This window comes from Apostichopus japonicus, chromosome 17 (assembly GCF_037975245.1).
Source record: "Apostichopus japonicus isolate 1M-3 chromosome 17, ASM3797524v1, whole genome shotgun sequence".
In the NCBI taxonomy this organism is placed as follows: Eukaryota; Metazoa; Echinodermata; class Holothuroidea; order Aspidochirotida; family Stichopodidae; genus Apostichopus; species Apostichopus japonicus.
This window is the reverse complement of record NC_092577.1, coordinates 35486230-35509364: the sequence shown is the minus strand read 5'-3', so window position 1 is coordinate 35509364 and position 23135 is coordinate 35486230. Positions and strand designations below refer to the sequence as shown.

General features: G+C 36.6%; 1 protein-coding gene and 1 long non-coding RNA gene across 4 annotated transcripts in view; both read right to left on the bottom strand.

The window, feature by feature from the left end:
* The window catches only part of LOC139954763 (uncharacterized), a 30703-nt gene extending 28751 nt beyond the window's left edge, over window positions 1-1952 (bottom strand). Inside the window, exon 1 of the long non-coding RNA XR_011788173.1 lies at window positions 1763-1952. This is a non-coding gene — a long non-coding RNA (uncharacterized lncRNA). The remainder of the gene's footprint in view (window positions 1-1762) is intronic.
* A 7206-nt stretch (window positions 1953-9158) lies between these two features.
* On the bottom strand, window positions 9159-21014 carry LOC139984902 (uncharacterized). Of its 3 annotated transcripts, none has more exons than XM_071999028.1 (6): window positions 20747-21014; window positions 16206-17641; window positions 15738-15869; window positions 15351-15483; window positions 14177-14344; window positions 9159-13067 (listed from the first exon to the last, which is right to left on the bottom strand). In XM_071999028.1, exons 1-6 carry the CDS (start codon window positions 20802-20804, stop codon window positions 12871-12873), a joined length of 2124 nt encoding a protein of 707 aa, XP_071855129.1. In that variant the 5' UTR covers window positions 20805-21014; the 3' UTR covers window positions 9159-12870. The 3 variants fall into 3 exon arrangements, with proteins under 3 accessions (XP_071855129.1, XP_071855131.1, XP_071855130.1); XM_071999030.1 differs by having other exon boundaries at window positions 12866-13067; window positions 14259-14344; window positions 20747-21012; XM_071999029.1 differs by having other exon boundaries at window positions 12930-13067; window positions 14097-14344.
* Between the last annotated feature and the right edge of the window lie 2121 nt (window positions 21015-23135).

Below are 23135 nucleotides of genomic sequence, written 5' to 3'. Positions count from 1 at the left end.
TGTTTGCTTCAAGTTCACTTTTGGTACAAAACATGTCAACTTCAAATGTTGATATCTCGAACACAATACAAAAGAATTTAATACAAATTCCACCAGAATGTTCAATATACGTTCCTCTTTCATCACACGAATAAAGTTTAAATGTCAACTACCCGTTTCAACAAACCAGCATTTTGTGTCGATTCTAACGTTTGCTGCATTTGAACCAAGGCATTATAATACCCACAAATATTTGGACACCCTGTCTGTTCGAAGTTATCAGTAGCATGTGTTTTATGCTTGCATGGAAGTTAAAGATCATAAGTTAAATTTACTAATGATATTTAATTTGAAGGGTTAAAGGTGATTTAGAAATTTAGCATTTTATAAATTTCTTGTAAAATGTGGCGAGGCGGGGGAGGGGGTGGGGGTGGGGTGGGGATGACAATATCTTTCCTTTTTATACGGCTGGTAAAGTTCTTTGCTACACATTCTCCCCTTAATTCTATGGTCAAAAAAAATCTCATTTTATGGAACTTTCCAAATAGTCCAAACTATCATATGGTGTTCATGGCAATGGAAACTTCTTGCAACACTCTGGTGACCTCGGAATGTGACGACGAATAAGTGTCCTAGTTTACTTTATAAGTATCTAAAATACGACGCCTCACGCGGGAAAAATAGTGGCGCCATTTCACTTTGCTAGAGAACGAACCCTTCAAATAGTGTCGATGCGAATTTCAACAATCAGCTTGCTGGTAGAACCTGCTATTGTAACATTATTGTCGCCATAATCGTGGATAGGTGGCGTTGTATATTAATTTGATCAGTGCCCAGGTTCTTGCCTGGGTGACTTTCTTCAAAATTACCACACGCGGTAACGAGGTATTAATGAAGCATTTCATGAATTCGACTGCGCAGCCTCAAAATGAAGTGCCCATGCAGTAGGTATTGACGAGGTTGCTGTAATATTGCTTTAATTACTTGTAATAAGATGAGGGAGGGACTCGCATTGACATGTACTCATATGAAGAGAATAATTAGTGTTGCTAACAATGGGCGAGGGATATGCCCTCTCTCCCCCCCCCCCCCCTCACCAACCCATACCCTTGCGCATCACACTGCCCTGTTATCAACTGCAAGCCTCTTACATCGGTACAGTGAGTCAGTGACCATATAGACGGATAGTATGATGTATTTCACACCCATTTCCAATGTTCTCTCCAGCAGAAAACAAAGTCGGCTTAACAAAAAGTTAAATGCCAAAAAAATAATTTATAAATAAACCAACAGAAAGAAGAAGACATGCTTTCATTCATCGTGAAATCTCGAAATGAATCGCTAGCACTGTTGCTGTCATTGAAATATATATTTTTTAACACCTGGGCTATAAATGTACTGTTAAAGAAAAGTCAACCAAAGATAAAGTCTGCGTGGGGTATGGAAATCCAACAAGCTTGATCATCCCTCAACCTACTCCCCTCTCGCCCCCCCCCCATCCCCCCTCCGAATCCCCTTAAATTGAAACAGTATCCAGGTGATCACGACAGTGTTACGTTAAGTGAAGTATCACGAGTCTATAAAGATAAAAGTTTCATGTCAACAGCTGTGGAAATGCTTACCGAGTATAGCTGTAAATATAAAGGCTACATAATATCTTCCCTGACAACCGAGTAGACAATGCATATTCATGTTATAAGACAGAACATGTAACGACTACTTCAGACAATGCCTAACGTACCTGTTTCTTTGTTACATGTAACAGATGCGTGCAAATACTCACCGAGGGACACTTCACGCTATTTTACTTTTCCTTCTTTGCCCATTTTCTGTTGTTATATCTGGCTTTTTGTCCTACAGTGTGAATATAGGATTTGTGTGAAAACTGGTTTAATTACCGGAAAGTAAACGGTGACGCGGATCTATTGTGTATTACGTAATGTTTGCATCTCTTGCGCGTGCCAGTTGCTCTGGTCGTATGCTTTAGCAATCTGGTGCCTCTATTGCAATAAGATGAACTGTATGTGTGGATAAACACAGCCAAATATACAGTTGCCCATTTCACAAGCAGTAAGAGTATTACCATCGTGCACAAAAGTTCGCTTCCCTTTTTTCGTCTTTTTTGTTCAAATCTTAGAGCTCTTGTGGCACGCGAGGTTTGGAACACAATGAAGGCAATCATGCAGTTGCAAATCCTACCATGCTTTCAATCTCCATTCATCGATCATTTTGTGGTGAACAATAACCCCCCTCACCCATACCACCACACACACACCCATACTAACAGATGCGAAATAACTTGTTCCGTTTTGGATTATACAATATTTAAAAGATGTTCTTGCATAAAACAAATATGGCGTAAGTCATCCTTAAAACAATCATTTTTTCTGCGTAATAGTAAACGACAGTTTAACACGTATTTAATGTTCAAACATTCAATCTTAACAACAAACAATTGTTATTCCACCAGAAAAATGACGAAAGTAGAGAACATTGGAAATTCAAACACGAGTGGATCTGATGTGTCATTTTTATACTTGATCAAGTCTCCACCGTGGCTTCGAGTGTCAGGTTGGGTCCAGGGCACAATTATGTCACCGAGCCCCCTCCCCCCCCCCCCCCCCTTATTCAAGTCTTCGTTTTTTGCTTACTGATCTGCAGGTTCGGAGTCCTCAAATTGGCCTGGATATGGAGAAATTCTAAAGAAAAACGATAACGATGTTTTATCGAAAGGAATCTGTTGTGAGTGTGAAATGTTTTGTAGAAGTTTGAACATATATGTGACTTATTTAATTACCAAATTTAGCTACAATAAGCTACTGAAGGATGTTTCAGTAAAGTCAGCTTAGTCTATATTCATATTATTTAGAACCATGTGAAAGATAAATAACTGTTAAAGAAATGTATCCAAGTCATTTACAACCAAAGACTCACTGCTCCGTCTTGTGTTTGCTTCTTTCTTTCTTAATAATTCATTTCGAAACTTCATTAACAAAAGCCTGCATCTTGCTTCGCTCCTTTATTTCTTTTTTTTCCCCCTATGTTTTAAGTCCTCCTTTTATGTTAAGATTCATCTCATCTTAATGCATCGTTTCTATACTTCCTTTGTATTTGGAACACTTTTCTTCTCTGCCTCTCATATTGTTTTTCTCATCCTATCAAACGTATCTTGCCAATAAGTTTTCATTATTCTGTTACGTAATCTCTTCCTGCCAAAACCAATCTCCGCACGCGCGCGGAATTAGTTCAGCAAATAAGACACACGTGAACAGTAGCCCTTGACTATCTGCTGGTACAGAACGAGCCGTGCTTATGCAAATACCCTAAAAAATGAAGACAAGAGAGAGGAAAAGGGGTATAGAAGGAAGCAAGGATGCCAACAAAAAAAAAAGGCTGGGAGGGATTATCTTCGTGAAAGGAGAGTGATAATGAGAGAAAATTAGCAATTAAGTCAGACTCTCTCTCTCTCTCACTGTCTTTACGTAACAATATGTTACGCGAGAGTGTAAAATAATTGAAAGTGTTGAGGAAGCGAAGAATGATTTGCTCGACGTAAAGACCTATTTTAAAAGCTTTCTCTTCTCTGTCTCTCTCCCTATCTCTTTATATTCTTCTGTCTTAATCAGTAAGCAAGGTCAAACAATTTCGATGAGAGGTTTTGTCACTGAAATGAGATTTTATTTGTGAGATGGAGAACGGGAAGCAATTAAATCTGCCTCTTACAAAATTGATGAAGAAGAAACCCGAGGAATATAGGCTTTGCATTCTTTATTGAAACATCTTGAGATGTTTTTTTCTCCCCCATCATTCTTTATCATCATCTTGAAGAAGCGGTCTAGTTGTGTGAAGTCGGGAGAGACGGTTCAAGGAAAGGACAAGGATAAGAATTAGTATTGATATGGTGATAATAAAGTACACATCATTATCTCTTTCCTTTCTGGCAAAAATTACAAAAAAAAGCAAACAAAAAAACAAAAACAACAATAAAAGATCAGAGAGCTGTTAGAGAATACTGCCATCCTTCCAGTAGCATTTTACGTCACTGTAAAATAAGAAGAATAATCCAAGGGTATATTTATTCTAGACATATAAAAGATATATATTGTAAAACAATCTAAGCATCTTTGGGAAAATTTGGAACTCAACATTTGAAGTTGATACGTATTGTTAGTAACTTGAAGGAGGCAGGTATTACGTAATCGTTGCAGATTGCCAAAAAAGTATTCTATTTTTTATTAATCATTTATTTTTCTTCAATACTAATACTGATATTTTTGTTTTCATCTAAAGCCTGTAACTCGTCATAGTTACATCATACTATAGCATGTCGGTATATCTGTCGGCATTCTCACATAACGCTTGACATTTCATGTTAGTTTTCCATATTTGTGGCACTTTTGGCTCCCCGTAGCCAGAAGTCCCGTAAAGAAAATTGTTGCATAGATTGTGTCACAACATGAGGTTTAATGATGTGCTTTTCTTTTAGGCCTGCGGCATGCCAATAATTATAGTCGTTTGCGTGTATGTCAATATCAAATTTCACCAATCATGTAAATTATGATAGTGAGGAGGGGCCTGGGGTCGGGGCGTGGGGGGGGTGGGGTAGAAGCATCATTGATAGAGGAACTTTCGGGACTGCTATACTCGAGGTCTTTCGATTTCTAATAGTAAGTAAAAAAAATAGTAATCTTGCTTTGCTCAGTTTGCCCTTAAAACGGGTTTACAATTTCCTTTTTTTTTATTATTATTATTTTATTATTAAGCCTATATTATTATGGTTGTTGTAAGCTGATTAATGTATATATATATATTATGTTAATGAAAATATATAAATGAAATCGTAATGAGTTGGAAAATCAAGAACAGTGAATAAACTTCCAGCCTCCACCGGGATTCGAACCCGGGCCTCCCGCTTTGTACGCGGACACCCTAACCAACTAGACCATGGACGCATTAACATAAAGTCTGTTCAAAGTATCTCTTTCGAGATCCGGCTTTAGGAATCACAAATGATTTTCGAGTTGGATAGCATCATATTTGATCTCTAGAGTAAGGCAAAATATGTCACTAAAAACAGAACTAGTATTGTTCGATACAGGTGACAAACGCCTACAGTGGAATTACGACCTTCCTTACCGGTTTAGAACCTCTGGACATACAATCAGCGTCCATGGTCTAGTTGGTTAGGGTGTCCGCGTACAAAGCGGGAGGCCCGGGTTCGAATCCCGGTGGAGGCTGGAAGTTTTTTCACTGGTCTTGATTTTCCAACTCATTACGATTTCATTTATATATATATATATATATATATATATATATATATATATATATATATATAAAATATTTTCGGTTTTGTTAATTTAAACTTTTTACAACCATTTGTTTCATCGTTTTCTCCATGTTTTTGATGATAAAACCAACACCGTCATATCATGTAATTCTCAAACAAAGGCTACGTTACATTACTTGCTATCTACAGGCTTACTATATGTTTGTTGTGTGTTAACCTTAAGACCTATAGCTTGGTCTGTATATCTATACTCTGCGGGCCTTTTGCATGCAGGGAAATAAATAATAATTATAAAAAAGATTATCATGCGTTGTGTCTCGGCAATATGACAGACAATACAACGAAAAGACACCTACCATCATGAATCTTGGCACATACCATGCTTACCTCTTATATATGTGTTTTTCAGACTCTTAGTGTATATTTGATTAGCAAGAGCGAGTCATGATATGTATTTACGAAGGAAACACTTGATACAAGTAGTTTGATATTAAATCACGTTTGAGAAAGATGAAACACGATCTACCATTTTATTATACTCACTGTAACAAACATATTGAGTTATATATAAGACTTAAACAATGTAGATGTTGTGCTTATACAAGCAAATTATGAACAGGGAACTGACTGGAAACGAAAAAGCTAGCAAGCAGAAGTATGGATAGAATTGAATGGAAATGATATTTACCTTTGAAGTAGTGGAAGGGGCGCGACGGAGGGTGGCAGTGGGTTTGGGAAGGGGCTGGATTTGCTTCATTTGGCGGAAGAATGTATAGATTGCTTAATGTCAGAGAGAACCAATTTTGATCCTTTAAAACCTTGGTTTTCAAACGTTTTTGCTTGGTGACCCCAATTTCTATCTTCGTTACCTTGGCGACCATCCAGTGGCAGATGTTGTGGCCTCGGGAAGGTCTCTACGGGGAGGCCATATCCCCTCCCCCCCCTCCCCCTTTGAGAATCTGTTACATGATAAATGATTCTTACTTGTAAATTAGTGTTATATTCTGCCACTCTTGAAGTAATTTATGTATTAGATTTTGCCACTTTTCTTACCGCAAAATCAATATATTTATCTTAAGAAGTTGTGGACACCGAGCCTCCAGAATTTGGGATACCCTAAACAGGGTGGAGACCTCCCCATTGAACATCAGGGCTACAATATAAGAGGCCTGCTCGTTCACTATGGTAATCAGTGCGGAAAGCTGTATTTTACTCAGTTGTGTATATATATATATGTGTGCCTGACCACATAAGCCAATATAATCTTTCATATTTAAATTACAATCAGGCATATTCCAATGGAAAACAATGTGACACTTCTATGAAAGAGACAAATATTTTAAACTGTTAGTTGAAAATTTCATCTCGTTGTATAGTCTTGTTTCTAATATGGATGTTTGGATGTATATTATGTTTACCAGGTTCACCCTTACTTAAACCCCAGGAATGAATCATATATATATATATATATATATATATATATATATATATATATATAGATATAGATATATAGATATATATATATATATATACGGTTACGTAATAGGCGAGTATGTGAATGTCGTCATGGGAGGGGAAGATCAGATGTGTCCAGGGGAGAGATTATGTCGTCCAGGGGAGAGGTGACCCTTCCCCTATCGAGAGAAATTATGCTAAAATGGCGGGTACTATAATTTATGATATATAATAATGTTCACTCTGATCAAACCAAGGCTACATTTAATTTCTACTCTGAATACATTTTCTCTCATCTGGGATATTAATCACTCAAAGCTGTCCCATTCCAATAATCATGCACTGTGCGCGGAGATGCCGTTAGAATTTAATCAGACAACACACCAAATTAGAATAGAACAAACGGGTACATTACTTACGTGTTTAAGAATTTATTAATAACAAAATTATCAACTTTCCAACAAAGAAAATTACACATCAAGTTAGAGTAAACATATATTAGGAACCAAATAATCAGTTGCGATATCTGGAGGGTGATAGGGGGCTCATGGGTCCCAAGATAAAGAGACCATTGAGGGTAAAAATACACCATAAATGCCGGGTGGCCCACCAGCCAAATATAGCTTGATAGCTTTGCCTATGGACATTTTTGTCCCCCCCCCCCACCTTCCACCCCACTACTACTGTTAGGACAGCGAGATCACAGGTTTTAATACCATTAACATATGTAAACATCATTCCTTGCTTAAACTGTGTAGGTTTATACTGCACGTCGCATAATGACGTAATAATATGCAAATTACGTGTAGATCCCGGTGACGTCATTCCGTAAAATGTACATGGCTCTGCTTAAATTAATACTCAAAATTAACATTATTCAATATAATACAAAAACCTACTAGACAAGACTTCTTAATTATTTACAAACAGAGAAAAAAATGTGTATCAAATTGATTGAATATTGCAAGGAAATGTAATATACATATTATATATAAATATGTGTTTTTTCGGTGCTTATGCAAGTGGTTGCCATGGTTCGTAATACAGTGTACCAATAGGCGTATCAGCAAGACATGTTTGATGTTTTAGGCGGCACAATATTAAACTCTTCTGCAGTAATGTGATATATATTTAGCATTTCGTTTAACGAGCAGTATTGCACTTATTATTATATTATTTACGTTACTAAAGATGAGTTCTTTTGCCAAAAAGTGGAAGTAAATGACATGGTTAACTTAAAATACACATGCTCCTCAAAATAAGGCGAGAATCAACGTAGCATATTGTCATGACAGTTCTGAAATTTATTCTTCAAATATTAAAAAAGTAAGAATGTATAGGAGCGATGTAAGACAGGTATAGGATCTTATGTTAGTAATATATCTACATGTTAAGAGCACACTGAGTATAGGCTATACATATCGTCCCCGTTTTGGCGTAGTGACGAATATGCACTTTTGGCGAAATTGAGTTAAATATTGTTGTTACCTATTTCGAGGGTGAAGAATCGATTGAGCCGGGTTAGAAGTTCAAAAAATGTCTAGTTTCTTCGTTATTTCTGACTGGTTTTTGACGAATGTCCATCTAAGGCGCATTCTCGTTTTCACATACTGACGAATACTACATTCGTCATTATGACCACTCAGTAATACAATTTGTCAAAGTTTCTGCGTTTTTGCATAACGACGAATATTACCCTTTGGGACAAGTCGAACATAAAACCATGTCATACTGATTTTAGAACCAACATACGTCCATTTGAAAGCACCCCTGACTATGTGAAGGTAATATCTTTATTATTTCCACCTCATCTATTAATTAATTAATGCAGTATCTCCTACACGATAGCCTCAATCGTGAAAACGGATTGACCAGTGGGTCAACAATAGTAAACCTAAATAGCAGCCTAGTGTTATGATTGCAGTACATCGGATGCTTATACCTGTTGCGCGAGTAGCTATAGACTACAGTAACGCTATTTCTGTACTGAATCAGTGTAACAACAGTGTCGGTACATTTAATTAGAGTTATGTAAATGAGGAAACCCATGGTGTAAGTCAGGACCATGATGCCCATGGATGTAACTTGTATAAAAATTATGAAAAACCACTCAAATTGTAATTGTGACCGCCAAGACTACAATACTTAGACCAAGGTTAATTAATTTAAGCCATTCTTAGTGTCAGCCTAACAATACCTTAGGATTAAATAGAAGGAATCCAAACCATCGTAATGAACTTATATAACGGAGATCCTTGTGATGAACTTATCCCGAACATATCTAAGACCTTTATCTTGCACTGTACGGGAGTAAATTGGCATGGAGCTACCTTTTTGGCCAATGTTTGATGTCATAGTGAGACTTGGGATGGAGTGGGAGGGGGGGGGGGTTGTGTTATTCATTAATTCTCTTGGTTTTCTGTCACAGTCTCAATGTAAATGTTAACAGTCCAATACACAAATAGCAGTATTATGACAAGTTAAAACATCAAAACACCAGCTCATTTCCACTTTAGACTTCCTCCAGTCTTCAGTTTCATATAGCTATTGGCGGCTTTGCTCTTCATAAACATTAGTCTAGCTTAATTTATAACTACCTCTATCTGGCTAAGTAATACCTAGTGACATAGATATAGGTCACACACTTTTACATGAAACTTTGGAAGGTAGTAGCATAGTTTTTCTACTAAGTATAGAAACTATGCTACAAAGGACGGGGAGGTCGGGTTGTGGGTTGTGGGTGGCGGCGTTAGACAGAATTAGTAGAAAATCTGTATAGCACCATTTAGAAATGAGAGAATCTTGGATGTTTTCTTCCACAGGCTGAGAAGTCCAGGGTCATAAGGGAAAGTTATACCAGACTTTTTGGAGAAAAAAAAACAAGTCAAAACATGGACACAGAAACCAAATGAACTTCGCCAAACTGATACACCCCCAGCCCTGGTTTCCATACATTTGGATTGTTAACTAAGGTTCTCTACATAAGAAAGGCGAAGGCACTTGCTGTTCCAGAACGGATGTTATAAGCCAATCGAAGAACCCAATGTCCTGCAGACATCAGACATTTTATTAATCCATGATTCTGTGTCTCAGTTAGATTGTAAGGAAATAACTATAAAAAGGGTCTTTTCTTGACTATTCAAGTGCATTTTATATGTTTTACCAAATCAATTGATTGATCTTTCACGATTAATGAAAGAAACATGGCTTATTCATTGGCTGGCACAATTTCTTCAAGATGTAGGATAAAGGGTTATCGGAAATGTCGGAAATAAGGGTTGATGTGCCTGGGGGGGGGGGGGGCATTATCTGCTATATTATTTACTATGTACTGATGAAATTAGGTCAAACTCACACATTTCTGGTACAAAATATGCCCATGATACTGCTTTATCATGCAAAATTTCCAAAAGCTCCGTTGAAACTGATCAATCAAATTATCAGTGTTCTGTAAATGACATAGTTCCAACATGTGACAGCAACAATTTATTGCTTAACCTCCAAATATCAAAGGAAATGTGTTTTGAAAATTAAAAAAGACATAAAACATGAAGGTCTCATTCTATCAGGTCGCTAGAACCTCCAAAAAGGCTACGTACTGGAATATACATCTATGGCAGTTTGACCTTTTCTTGCCATGTATCAAAGGTATTAAGCATATTAAATAGTATCTAGTGTGGCTTACGCTGTGCCTTTCTTTAACGAAAATGCAAAGGACAATGTTTTCAATACTACATGTGATATATGCAGTGCCTGTTTGGTACCATTTTATATTGCAAAAAAAAAAACAAAGAAAGAATTTTGAAGCTATATTTATAATATACCAGATAAATTATCACACTAATAACATACCAATGATGCAGGACTTGTGATACATCATTTAAGGCACGGCGCCTGCCAATATAATTGTTACTGAGCTTTATAAGGATCCACACCGTTATACTAAAGAGTATCTGTCCCATCATGCCATGGAAATTGACTTCCGAAACAATTTCATAAACAATGTTGTTAAGACCTAGGTTTTGCCCAAAGCTGGAACAGATCCGGTCGATGTGGGGAATGGGGTCGGGATAACGATTACATAACACCATTGAGCCTCATTCGGATATGTTAATTAATTTCGTAATGGATAATTTAACCTAGATAAGTCATTATACGTATTCCTGTATAGTTCTTTTCAATGATACAGTACTGAAGTTCTTTTTAAGATGTTAGGGGATGGTTGCAATAAGTATAGCCCTAACTGAATTTCACAACGACATTAAATTAACACGAACAACGTGATATCTAAATTAAATCCATGTTATTCAGCTTCATTTATTTGTCAGCATCAGGCACTCCTTGCACTCTCTAACCTCTCCCCTCACCATATCCAACCCCCTCCATGCCACCCAAGTAAAACATACTAAGACACATGTTGATATATCTTGATAACCTATGCAAATCCCTTGTATATTTTATAGATTGTAGAAAATTTTGGGGGTTCTTCTTAAGATAAATAAGACCAACGTACCACCCCTTTCAGCAGCCGGCTCTCCATGCCCTCCCTACCCCACTACCCCAATACCCCCCTTTCCGACGCAATATACTAAAAAACTTATATCCGCGCATTACCCATTCAAATTCCTTGTATATTTTATACATTGTAACAAAACGTGGGCGTTCTTTTAATAATTAATACGACCCATATACCACCTTTTCAGCAGCCGGCTCTCCTTGACCTGTCTACCCCTCCCCTCACCCTATCCGACCCCATTCATGCCACCCAAGAGAAACATACTAAAATACGTATGTTGATACCTGCGTATAAACATTCCTTGTTTATGTAATACATTGTAGTAAACCTTGGGCGTTCTTTTTAACATAAATAAGACCAAAGTACCACCCCTTTGATTATTTTCTTCTATCTAAGGTTATTCCACCTTACCCCCTCCCCCCCCCCCACCTCTCCCCACGTCACAGTGAAAATTAACGGTGTACCCATATGGCTACAACACACTATAGTGACGAATATGAGTATGTGACAGGACGAAACTTCAAAATTTAGTTCTAGCATAGTGACGAATGTGTGACGAATGTGTGACGAATGTCATACATTAACTGAAAAATGACATGACATAACGACGAATATGTTTGCACTAAAATTACTACTTTGTAAGAAAGTTTCCGATCAGCAACAAATATGAGAACTCAAAGTTCTATTTGTTATATTAAATATATTGACAACTTTTATTACAAAAGATCCCTTATTCATAACGATATACTAAAGTCAAAATGTTGAAATCTTTAGAGCGCGTTTACTCAAAACTCACTTTTTGCACATTCGTCACTACGCCAAAACGGGGACGATATATAACAAGTGTACTAAAGGCTTCAGAAGGATTTATAGCGTGTTTAACATTGTTCATTGTGTATTGCTCAAATATACATATGGTCAACTCATGAAGACGAATTCAGTCTATGGGGAGATATATTAACAGTGTTTAGAGCTGGCCCAATTTGGGGACAGTTCAGGGTGAGGAGAGGGCCAGACCGGGCCACAGGGACAATTATGTCACCGGGTCCACTTTCTATCAATATATTATGAAATTAGAATACATTATTCTTTACCGATATTACACAGAGAACCGTGATTTTACCCTAGCTCTGACCCCCCCCCATTTCGTTGGGGGGGTCAGTGAAATCAGTTTTTCAGTTAGAGTATGAGTGACTAATATTTCATAAATGAGTGCTATGCTGATTACATAATGTATTCTTTTTTGTTTTTCTATCATAATTTTTAAATTGTTTTTTTTTTTAAATTAAATATCACAACATTTTCGAAAGAATTACATTTTTCCTTGCCAAAGAGCTTACGTCGTTTGTATAGAGTGCGACGTATGATGATTTAATCAGGTAGTCCTGGCAACATTGAATTCATTTGTACGACAGTTTTCTAATGTAAGTTCCATGATTTTCCGACTTAATCCCATACATTGAGAAGCTTCCAGTTAAACATTTCAATGTCGGAGTGAGAGGCACAATGGTTTTGCTAGGTGGCAGAAAACTGCTTCTTGAAATCTGAGTATTAGTGACCATTATTTGTCACTTTCTAGCATATTTTAGGACAGATACTGATGATCTTAAAATTAATTTTTAACATTTCTTTTTTACAGTATATTGTCTCCATCAGCAAATGGATGGGATGCATGTAAGTGACCTCTCAGTGCGCTTCTTTGGTAAAAATCTTTACCACAATGTTGGCACACATAAGGTTTCTTGCCCGCATGGGTACGTCGATGGGTGTTTAAAGTGCTGGCGAGTGTGAAACCTTTGTTGCAAATGTCACACTGGTGAGGTCTTTCTCCTGAAGGAAGAACAAAGGCGATAGCACACGTGTTGGTGACGTCACTATGACGGAACGGAATTTTATAGCAGCGACTGTTTACATTTAATATCAAACATGAATCAAGAAATACGTTATAAAATCATGATATATTATTTTATCCAGTATATTTATACATTCTTTGTTACGTATAATACAGCTTCCGACATCTAATACATTAGTATTCGTTCAACACAGATGACGTCATCAAATGTAATATTATCGAATTATTAAAAAAACTAAGATAGATTATGAGTAAAAAGGTAGAGGGAAAGGGATGTGTGGAGGGGGAGTGCAGGGATGGTTCCAACCAGAAACGAGATCATTTTTCTTTATAGAGAAAATTGTAATGAGTTGTAGAAGTATTATTCTTGTTTTAGAAGAATTTGATATTAGCATTTTTTATAATATCATCTAGAAATACGTGTAAACACACTTATTTGATGTTTATGTATGAGTTTGTGTGATTAGTATAATTTCAGTGATTACATAACCGATCTCGATGACCGCGATAACCGACAGTGTAGAACATGCGACGTTTGTGAATGAGTAGTGACATGGTCACCCGGGTAGCATCGAGTACCCGACGTTATTTTCCTATTTTCGGGTAATCGTCTATTTGTCGTGAAATATTACTTCCCACATTAAATAAAAAAGTTATTATGTTTTTAATTTTCCTTTTTTATATTATTCTGACAGTCTTTTTTTCCAGTATGTTCTTTGTTATCCTCATCTAGCAGTATAACTTAATTCACGAAATCACATTTACCGAAAGATTCGTTCACTACTTTATGACATTCTTTCCTCAAATCAATAACGCTAAATATTATTTTAATTTTATTGTAAGCTCCTAACATTCCTTCATCATTTTGTTTTAAACCCTAACTATTTTATTTTATTACGTTCTAAATGGCTTTTCTTGTTATTTTAATTTGCATCGTTTTATAATATTTTGTTATTGATTTCATATGATTTATGTTTAGTCAATACGCTATGCCAAATATTGTATACCTATAATGTTTCGTTTATCCTGACTTGCCACCACCCAGTCACCTTTGCTTTTTTTTTTTTGGTCACGTGATCCTTCTTACCGGTGTGACGATAAATATGTGCCTGTAGATTTCCCTTCTGGTTGAAACCTTTACCACAGTAGTTGCAGGTATACATTTTTACCTCAGAATGTGTTCTCATGTGATATGTCAGGTGGGTCAGTTGTTTAAACCCTCGGCCGCATTTCTTGCACTTGTGTGGTTTCTCGCCTGTTGCAAAAAAAAAAAAAAATAAGGCGATGAAACTTTTCAACACATGGAAGAGGCCACATCAAAGTGCATTTATAACACACAAGTATCTAGTTTCACTATGGACCACAATGTGATGCAAAGCAGTGCGATGAAATGCAAACGATTCAAATGCAAACGATTCAATAGACTGTAATATGATGCAGCATGTTATATTACAATACAGCACAATACGATACGATACGGTACAATACAGTGCAATACGATACGATACTATACGATACCATACCATGCGATACCATACGACACGGTACGAAAGATATGATACCATACCATACCATATTATACCATACCATACGGTACGAGACGAGACGAGACGATACAGTACAAAACAGTACAATAAAATGCAATACAATGCCATACCATACCATACCATACCATAACATACCATACCATACCATTCCATACCATACCATACCATACCATACCATACCATACCATACCATACCATACCATACCATACCATACCATACCATACCATACCATACCATACCATACCATACCATACCATACCATACCATACCATACCATACCATACCATACCATACCATACCATACCATACCATTCCATACCATACCATACCATACGATACAATACGATACGATACCATACAATACGATACGATATGATGCAGCATGTCATATTACAATACAGCACAATACGGTACGGTACGATACCATACCAAACGGTACGATACGATACAGTACAGTACAGAACAAAACAATACAATAAAATACAATACAATGCCATTCCATACCATACCATACCATACCATACCATACCATACCATACCATACCATACCATACCATACCATACCATACCATAACATACGATAGGATACGATACGATACAATGCGATACGATACAATACAATACAATGCGATACGATACAATACAATACAATGCGATACGATACAATACAATACAATACGATACGATACGATAAGATAAGATACGGTACGAACCTGTATGGGTGTAGGAGTGGATCTTCATGTCAATTTTCTGATGGAATCCTTTTCCACAAAACTGGCAAACGAATGGTTTATAGTTGGTGTGTGTCCTCATGTGCGTATGGAGGTTAGATGCACGGTTAAAAGCCTTCAAGAAAAGGATATAATGTCAGTAAAATCATTGGAAATTTGTAATATCTTTAATTTATGTTGAGAATGGGGGTGGGGGGGGGGGTTGAGAATCCTACGCAATTTGGAAAAGACGGTGGGTGGTACATTGTCACCACCTGTCTTTTCCCAATCAATCTGATCCAAAGTGATGTTCTTCATTTACATATTATTTTCACTCATTATAAAGATATAAATTAATAGCAGTTTGTCTCAATTAAAAATTGCTCTTACCTTTCCACACTGTGAGCACACATACGGTTTGACGGTTGTATGGGTTAACCGATGTCTGGTAAGGTTACCCGGTTGGCGAAATGCACGACCACACAGCTCACATGCAAAAGGTTTATCACCTGTGTGAATTCTCTGCAAGTAAAAAGACGAGAAAATTCAAATTTAAAACTAAAACCCGAATCGATAAATGTTTATCGTAGTAATATCATTAGAAGTAATATGACGTCAAATACAGATAAATCACTGTCCATATTTAGAGAGGACTTTGGGCACAAAATTAAGTATTATCTATTGTACGCCATTCAAAACACTACTTGTAAGTCTACATTATTTCTATACCCCTGTCATGTTTTTTCACCACCACCCCCATCCCCCGCCCCACCCACCCCCTCCTAAACATCTGAGAATATATTCACAATGATCTGAGATAAAATGAGTAAAAGAGGTGATAAGTATAAGCATACTAACCTTATGAGTAACAAGTGTGTTGCTCCTACTAAAAGCCTTGCCACATACGTCACAAACGTATTTACGCGGTTGAGGCGGTTTACCGGATGTACTGCGTCTACCGCCTCTGTAACTCTGCGGTTGTGGCGGTGTCAGTATCGCCTTTAAGGTCGATCCTTTAAAACCGGTAATAGCATCAGCACTATGATCTTCTAAGTTCCCCTTGCTCTTTACGGCTTTCTTTACCGGTATATCGCCACTTGTACCGCTACCGGATATGTAACCATTCAACAATGTACCGGCGCCATAACTGTTATCCAAGCTAGAGTCGGGGTCTAGTTCCTTCCCTATGACGTCACCGTGTCGTGCCGGTAATTCAAGGTTGAGATTGTTCTTAACGTATTCGACACCAGGGACAGGTTGACGAGCGACACCCTTCCCCACTAGGGGTCCCCCTTGAAAATTCAAATTCTTTGAGGGTGATTTTGACTTCTCTTTTGGAAAATGTAACATTCCGGAGAATGGAGCCGCCGGGTATCCGACAGATGAACTTAAATGATGGGAGGTACCATTGCCAGAATAGGGTTCCTTTAAATCACCACTATCAGGATAAGTCAGTCGGTTACGTAATTGTTGTGCGCTACGCCACGCCCTGAGATGCAAGGAATTATAATAGCTAGCTGAATAAAAGTATGATTGATATAAAGAACTCAGGACGTTTGCATCAAATCTTCTCTCGGCTTTGGTAGGGCCTGCTATTGCCTCTTTCTCTTGAAATGGCATCATCCACTTTTCAGAAGGGGGTGATTTCCTATCTAAAGTTGTTCTCCAATCTGGTGCATAAAAATCCAAGGTTTTCGGTTGATCTATCACGTCGTCGTGTTTGCGGAGAAGAAACGGAGAAGTATGTTCAGCCCAAGGATTTTTGACTTTGATAACATCCTCACCATCATCTCCTGTTTCTGTATTGAACGATTCCAAATAACCACGAAGTTTGGTTTTTGGCGGTGAAACCTCATATCTTGTATAATCGTCTGCTTTCACTTTGTGATTTTTATATTTGAGGTGAAATTCTTTCTCGTGAACACCAAATATCTTAATCAGATCCGGTTCCGTGTCGCGTTCCTCTTTTCGTATCCAGTTTCGATGGATTTCTTCCTCCATGTTGCTCGATGAATTTCTTAACGAAGGTTCTTCATATCCATCTGTAAACGCTATCTTTGACAATTCATTTCTATCATCCCCGTTGATCATGGTATCGCCTTCTGAGTGCTCCTGGAATGATGATTTCGTAGTCTCGTTTGCAGCCATTGTTTTCGTCACACTGAGATCTCCTTGGGGTTTGAACGGTACTTTGGTGACGTCATCAAGTTTTCCGCTAGTATTTATGAGATCTCCTTGGCCATAAGGAGGTCTTAACGGTGATACGTCAGTACTCTTGTTGACTTCAGGATCAACTGTTACAAAGAAGACGAAATATTTTTTTTTGTGTTTTAACATAACCGTAATTCATAATAGTATATATATATATATATATATATATATAGGAAATAATATATATATAGGAAATAATAAAAAAGTGAACTAGTGAGTAAAATATAACAGAATCATTCCATAAACACTCAATTGCCCCCCCCCCTTCCCCCTCCTTCTTTCTTTCCTTTGTAACTTTATTTACCTAAATTGATTTAAATATTCAACGTTTCTATTTCTCGTGTGACGTCGAAATTCCCAGATTTCACAAATCCTCTTTTATTTTATTTACTCTCAGCTTTAAGTTTGTGTCACTCCTCAATCCCCTTCTTCAATTCATTTGTTTCTAGTTGACACAAAGGATTTAAAATTGAGCTTATTTGCCTAATTCCTTTATCAAAAGAATGAAGCAGTTCCCGGATTTTCACATCTTTTGTGCTTGCAAATTTTTTTCTTACTTCAGTTAAGTTAAACTGATGTCTATTAAGGAAGCGCTGGTGTATGACAAAAGAATAAAACCACAAAGGAATTGGTTGGCCAACATTGCGAGACGAAATATTTAGCTCGAAATTAGCATTTCTTTAAAAAAAAAAAACTTTCGATCTGTCAAGCTAGCTGTTGCGATATCCGTGCGAGATGGCCCTTTGCATGACCAAAGTAAAGGAGATACTTTCACTTTCTACAGGACGTTGGAAATTCAGGAGGTTTGGAAATTCATGAACCACATTCGGGGTACTTTGTTCCCCAGTTTTTTTAATGGAGAAAAGGGAAAAAACAGCACTTGAAGCGGAGTGATAAAGTAGAACTTTTCTTGCGTAAGAAAAATTCACCTTCTGCAAACATGTTAGGAGAGCTGAGACGACCAAAAAGAAATAAAATCAAGAATATAAACATTTATATATAGGGCCTATATAAAGAAAACAATGTCTTAATTCATATTTTTACATTGGTTTTGACAAAATGTCGATGCTCTTAGCTACTTAAGTCTCACAAAAAATTATTTTCGTTAAAGCTTTTTTTTTTAAAACAATTTCTGTGTTTAACTTCCAAATTTGAGCAACTTTAGCATGTGCTTCAGGATTAATATGGAAAATTATCCTTAAACTGGATGAAATCGTTAAAATTCTGGCTCAGTGAGCTTACTTGGTAAAAAGAAACTTGGAAAATCCCTCACTGATGTGATATTTTGAAATTGTTGTGTTAGTAGCAACAAATGATATAAATTTAATACTTCAAACATACATATCTGGAATGAGACTGTATTACAAGCGCAAAGTAGACCAGTTTGACAAGTGAGTAGATTTTCATTTTGTTTGCAGTCATATACAACTTTAAAGTAATAATTATTTTAAAAAAATATATGAAAAATTCAACCAAAAAGGTTTGAAAGAACAAAAGTAAGTATTGTTTAAAACCGGGATTCGAAGCAATTGCGAGCGCGGACCTTAACCTTCTTTTCTTTATAGATTAAAAGCAATAACAGTATAATGAAAAAATTCCTGTGAGGACAAAAATGAAAATTAGCAGCATGGTGAAACGTAACCGATTATCTTTACAATATGATTTTTTTAAATAAAAAGTGCTATATAAATATAGACATTAAAACGATAATATACGTGTTGTCACTTTTCCTGAAGAAACAAACTATATAAATGTGTAGCGACATATACGAATAAGGGGAAGAATTGACTTGTTTTAGTTTTACAGCGACATAGTAAGAGGAATATTTTACAGTATATTTTGAAATTCCACGTTAGTCTTCAACCATCAATTCATCAAATAATAATACAAAAAAAAAAATAATAATAACAACACCGAAGGTGTAAGGTATACCAGTGTGGCCATATATATTTGAAAACATACCTTACAAGTAGTTATTTAATATTCCATTCAATTATGAAACATTGCGACCTAAAATAAAATATATGTAAATTTAACTCTTCCCAGAAACGGAGTTTTTGACAATACTTAAGTTTGATATAAGTTTTGCGCAAAACCTGATCAGATGCGCCGACGGCATTACGACAAATCAATATAGAAATGGTTTATATTGGAATACAGAGGAATGAGCCGAGTCTATACATCTCGATAATAATTTTTAACATCTGAACAAAACTATTCCTTTTAATTTTCGATGTTGACGTTCATATTCCGGCTGAAATATATATTTGAAATTGATTTATTTTTCTATTAATACTGAGTCTGTAAACCAAAATTTTTTTGGGCAAAAAATTTGCGCTTATTACGTTTATTTTTTATTTTGTCAATTTCAAGTTTGTAGATACGTAGTTTTTAAAAAAAAATGCTGGAAAATATTGTAGATCTGTTTTGTAAATGTTAAGAAATTATGACGGATAGCCCACAATATATTGGCGTATCCGCAGATATGCATTTGTTTGGATGCACACTGTAAGTTGGACCAGGAACATCGGCGGCCCCAACGGCTAAAATTGGAGACAAATGATATTGATGTCACCGTTCCTCCCCACCCACACCCATCCCGAGCAATTGCTATCGGATGCATAAATTGATAAAGTAAAAAAATACTATAATTTGAATTTAAAAAAAAAAATTATGGATGGAATAAAAACAAATTCAAATACCTTGTTCAAAAGTAATACACGTGTCCCGGATAATACATGCCTGCATTAAGATTTGTTATTGTTTTACACACGTCATACATATTATTTTGATCGCTTTCATGAAATTGTTGAAATAAATATAGGAATAATGTAAGTATACTTCCAGTGGACAAAATAAGCACCGGGTAGGGGGCATGGAGGGGTAATTGAAAGAGGTCAATTTTGCGGTCAATTTTTTGTATGCTTCTGGTCAAGTGTATTTGCATGCATAGACGGATTAAATATATTCATAAGCTGACCGTCCCATTCTGGAAATTGAGCTTCGCCCTCTTTTAATTTTGTACATATTAAGAGATAAGGATAATAATAATTATAATAATAATACTAATAATAATAATATCACCGTATAAATTTAAAACTAAGTTCGGAATGAAAATAAAAGACGTATGCACACTGTGTTCTCGTATATATATATTATGCCTGACAGGTGGATTAGATTAAACTTACCGAGATACGGTCTGGAATAACTTTTCCTTTTCTTCTTATAAAGGAAAGTACGAGGCATAATGAATCTTCAGTTATTATAAATCAACTTCCTTAGTGTCGTGCAAAGTACAGAGTATGTATATGATGTATATGAGTGAGTATACAAGATAAGACAAGACCTAAAACTGCGATCCGAATTTCATGAGAAACTTCCCTCAAATAAACTGGTTAAGCAAGTGAAATAGTTGGTTGAGGGAAAAGTTAACTACATATACTATTGTGTAGTTTATCCACCCGCAACTCCTGTAGAGCTGGTGTTTGTAGTACCTTACTCGTTATTTGATGAGAATAACATCATGGGGTCGTCTGACTGTCTCTGATTGGTCAATTGTATTGGAAGGAAACTAAGTGAACTGTGAGACAATTACGTAATCGTTGATCTGTGCGTGTTTTTGGTTGCCTCCGCTTTTTTGTACATTCAGTACAACGTAGGACCGAGGTGATTTATGTATAGCCTTTTGTTCCGGCTTTTAAATAAAACAGAATTATTCACTTTGGTCAATTTGTTTATTGATAGTTTTTCGTTATTTCTCCTTCTTGATTTTCTGTTTCATAGAAATATAGAGAACAATATAGAGCAAATCGTTTTTCATTTATACTTGTAATACTTTCATTTTTAAGAGGACAATTTCTTTTCTCGCAGAACCACCTTGTCTATAATCGAGGTAGCAGATAACATCTACGAAGAACTACAACAGTTAAGTTCAACTTATTTAAGTGAAACGTTAACGGTGGCAATTCATGCTGAATTGTGACGACAAAAACTAAAGAAATACAAGAATAACAACTGAACAAAGAACGGAACTTTTACTGCACGTTTGGTTCATTTCATGATTTGATTAAACATGAAGGTCGTGGTTTTTGGCAGTTTATGACTGGAAGGATTGTGCCGGGTGCAAAAGAACCCATCAATTGTATGGTGATGTACATTGTGTTGTAAACTCTAATTGATGACTATTAACACTGTGAAGGGTACATGTGACTTTGAAAGGTCTTTAGTCCCACCATGTGAAGTCCCACCACAAACCCTTTGTAAAGTTTCTCTTTTAAGAGGGTACTTATTATTTTTAATTCTTCAAAGTCAAGTTTAGTTCAGTGACCATAGTGCCGATGCTCTATCCAGTTTTTATAACCAATGGCGTACACATGATTAAGGTTGGGAGAAGAGGGGTGTGGGGGGGGGGGGGAATAATTCTATGACTGATATAGGTATAGGGGCATGACACTTACGAAAGGATTTCCTAGGCCCGGAATGACAAATTCTGCCTTCGACGAGAGGCGTTGTATTTGTAAATGGGATCAGGGGAATACACCTATGGAGTGCGGAATTTTAAAGTACAGTCCGGGCCGCCCAAGTTGCCAGAATTTCTGTGACACGAACAGATAAATTTACAGAAACTTCCGGTATCAGTCAAAATGGCATAAAAAAACACAAATATAGCGTAAGATATTCAACTTTACAATATAAATTACGGTATCTAGTTAACGTGTGTACAATAAGCGAAACATAAACCTAAGTAATAGACTATATGATTCTGACCAAGAATTCTTTTAACCAAAACAGTACAAGTCTGATTTTCCCTCTTCCATCAATATCTTCATTTTCGGGAACCTCTCCGAAATGATATATTTCCCGACTGAACGTAGCGAAAAATCCATCGACTGGCAGTGTTTACCCGCAATTGCCCTCCAGCCTCCTGCCCCCCCCCCCCCCCTCCAGCCCCAGCCCGCATCACAAGACCCTTCCAATATGCGAACGCCACTGTTTTTACACCATGTGACCGTTAAACATAGAATTGTCAGGTATTTGTTAATTAGAGAAACGGACTACACATATTTTTGTAGAAAGAAGTAACGTACGGCTATTCATCATGTATCTAAACTGTAGCAGGGTTACTAAAGAACTGTTGGTAACCCATGTGACACAAGCTCAAAGGAAAATGAACAAAGAACGATGAAATAGACAAAAGTATATACTAATCGGAACGTTAGTTATAAGAAGACAAAAATAACACGCTTAGAAATACTCTTTCCTGAAAAGGTAGAAAACAAGTGACGTCATTCCCCAAAGCTATTAAAGCGTAGCAATGATATAGTATAAGAAATGTACAGTGTTGTGTATAATACCATACGAACTTTATTTGTATTATCTAGAGTTTTTAGAGAAGAAAGTTAACATATATTATGATGGGTTATTGAAAGAGAGGATAATAATGCTATTCATATACCACAGATGTAGGTGCGTACAATAGACACCGAACGGCCTTTGTGTTAGCACGGCAGCTGATCTAATAGACAACATATTTCAAAGAAAGTTTTGAAGAAAAGGGGGCACATAAGGTGATATATA

Excerpts from the sequence above, each read along its gene's own strand:
- LOC139984902 (XM_071999028.1), bottom strand. The coding sequence starts at position 20,804 with ATGCCTCGTACTTTCCTTTATAAGAAGAAAAGGAAAAGTTATTCCAGA. Across the intron at positions 14,345-15,350 it reads CCACTCCTACACCCATACAG|GCGAGAAACCACACAAGTGC; the intron begins GTTCGTACCGTA and ends TTTTTGCAACAG. Across the intron at positions 13,068-14,176 it reads ACATATTTATCGTCACACCG|GAGAAAGACCTCACCAGTGT; the intron begins GTAAGAAGGATC and ends TTCTTCCTTCAG.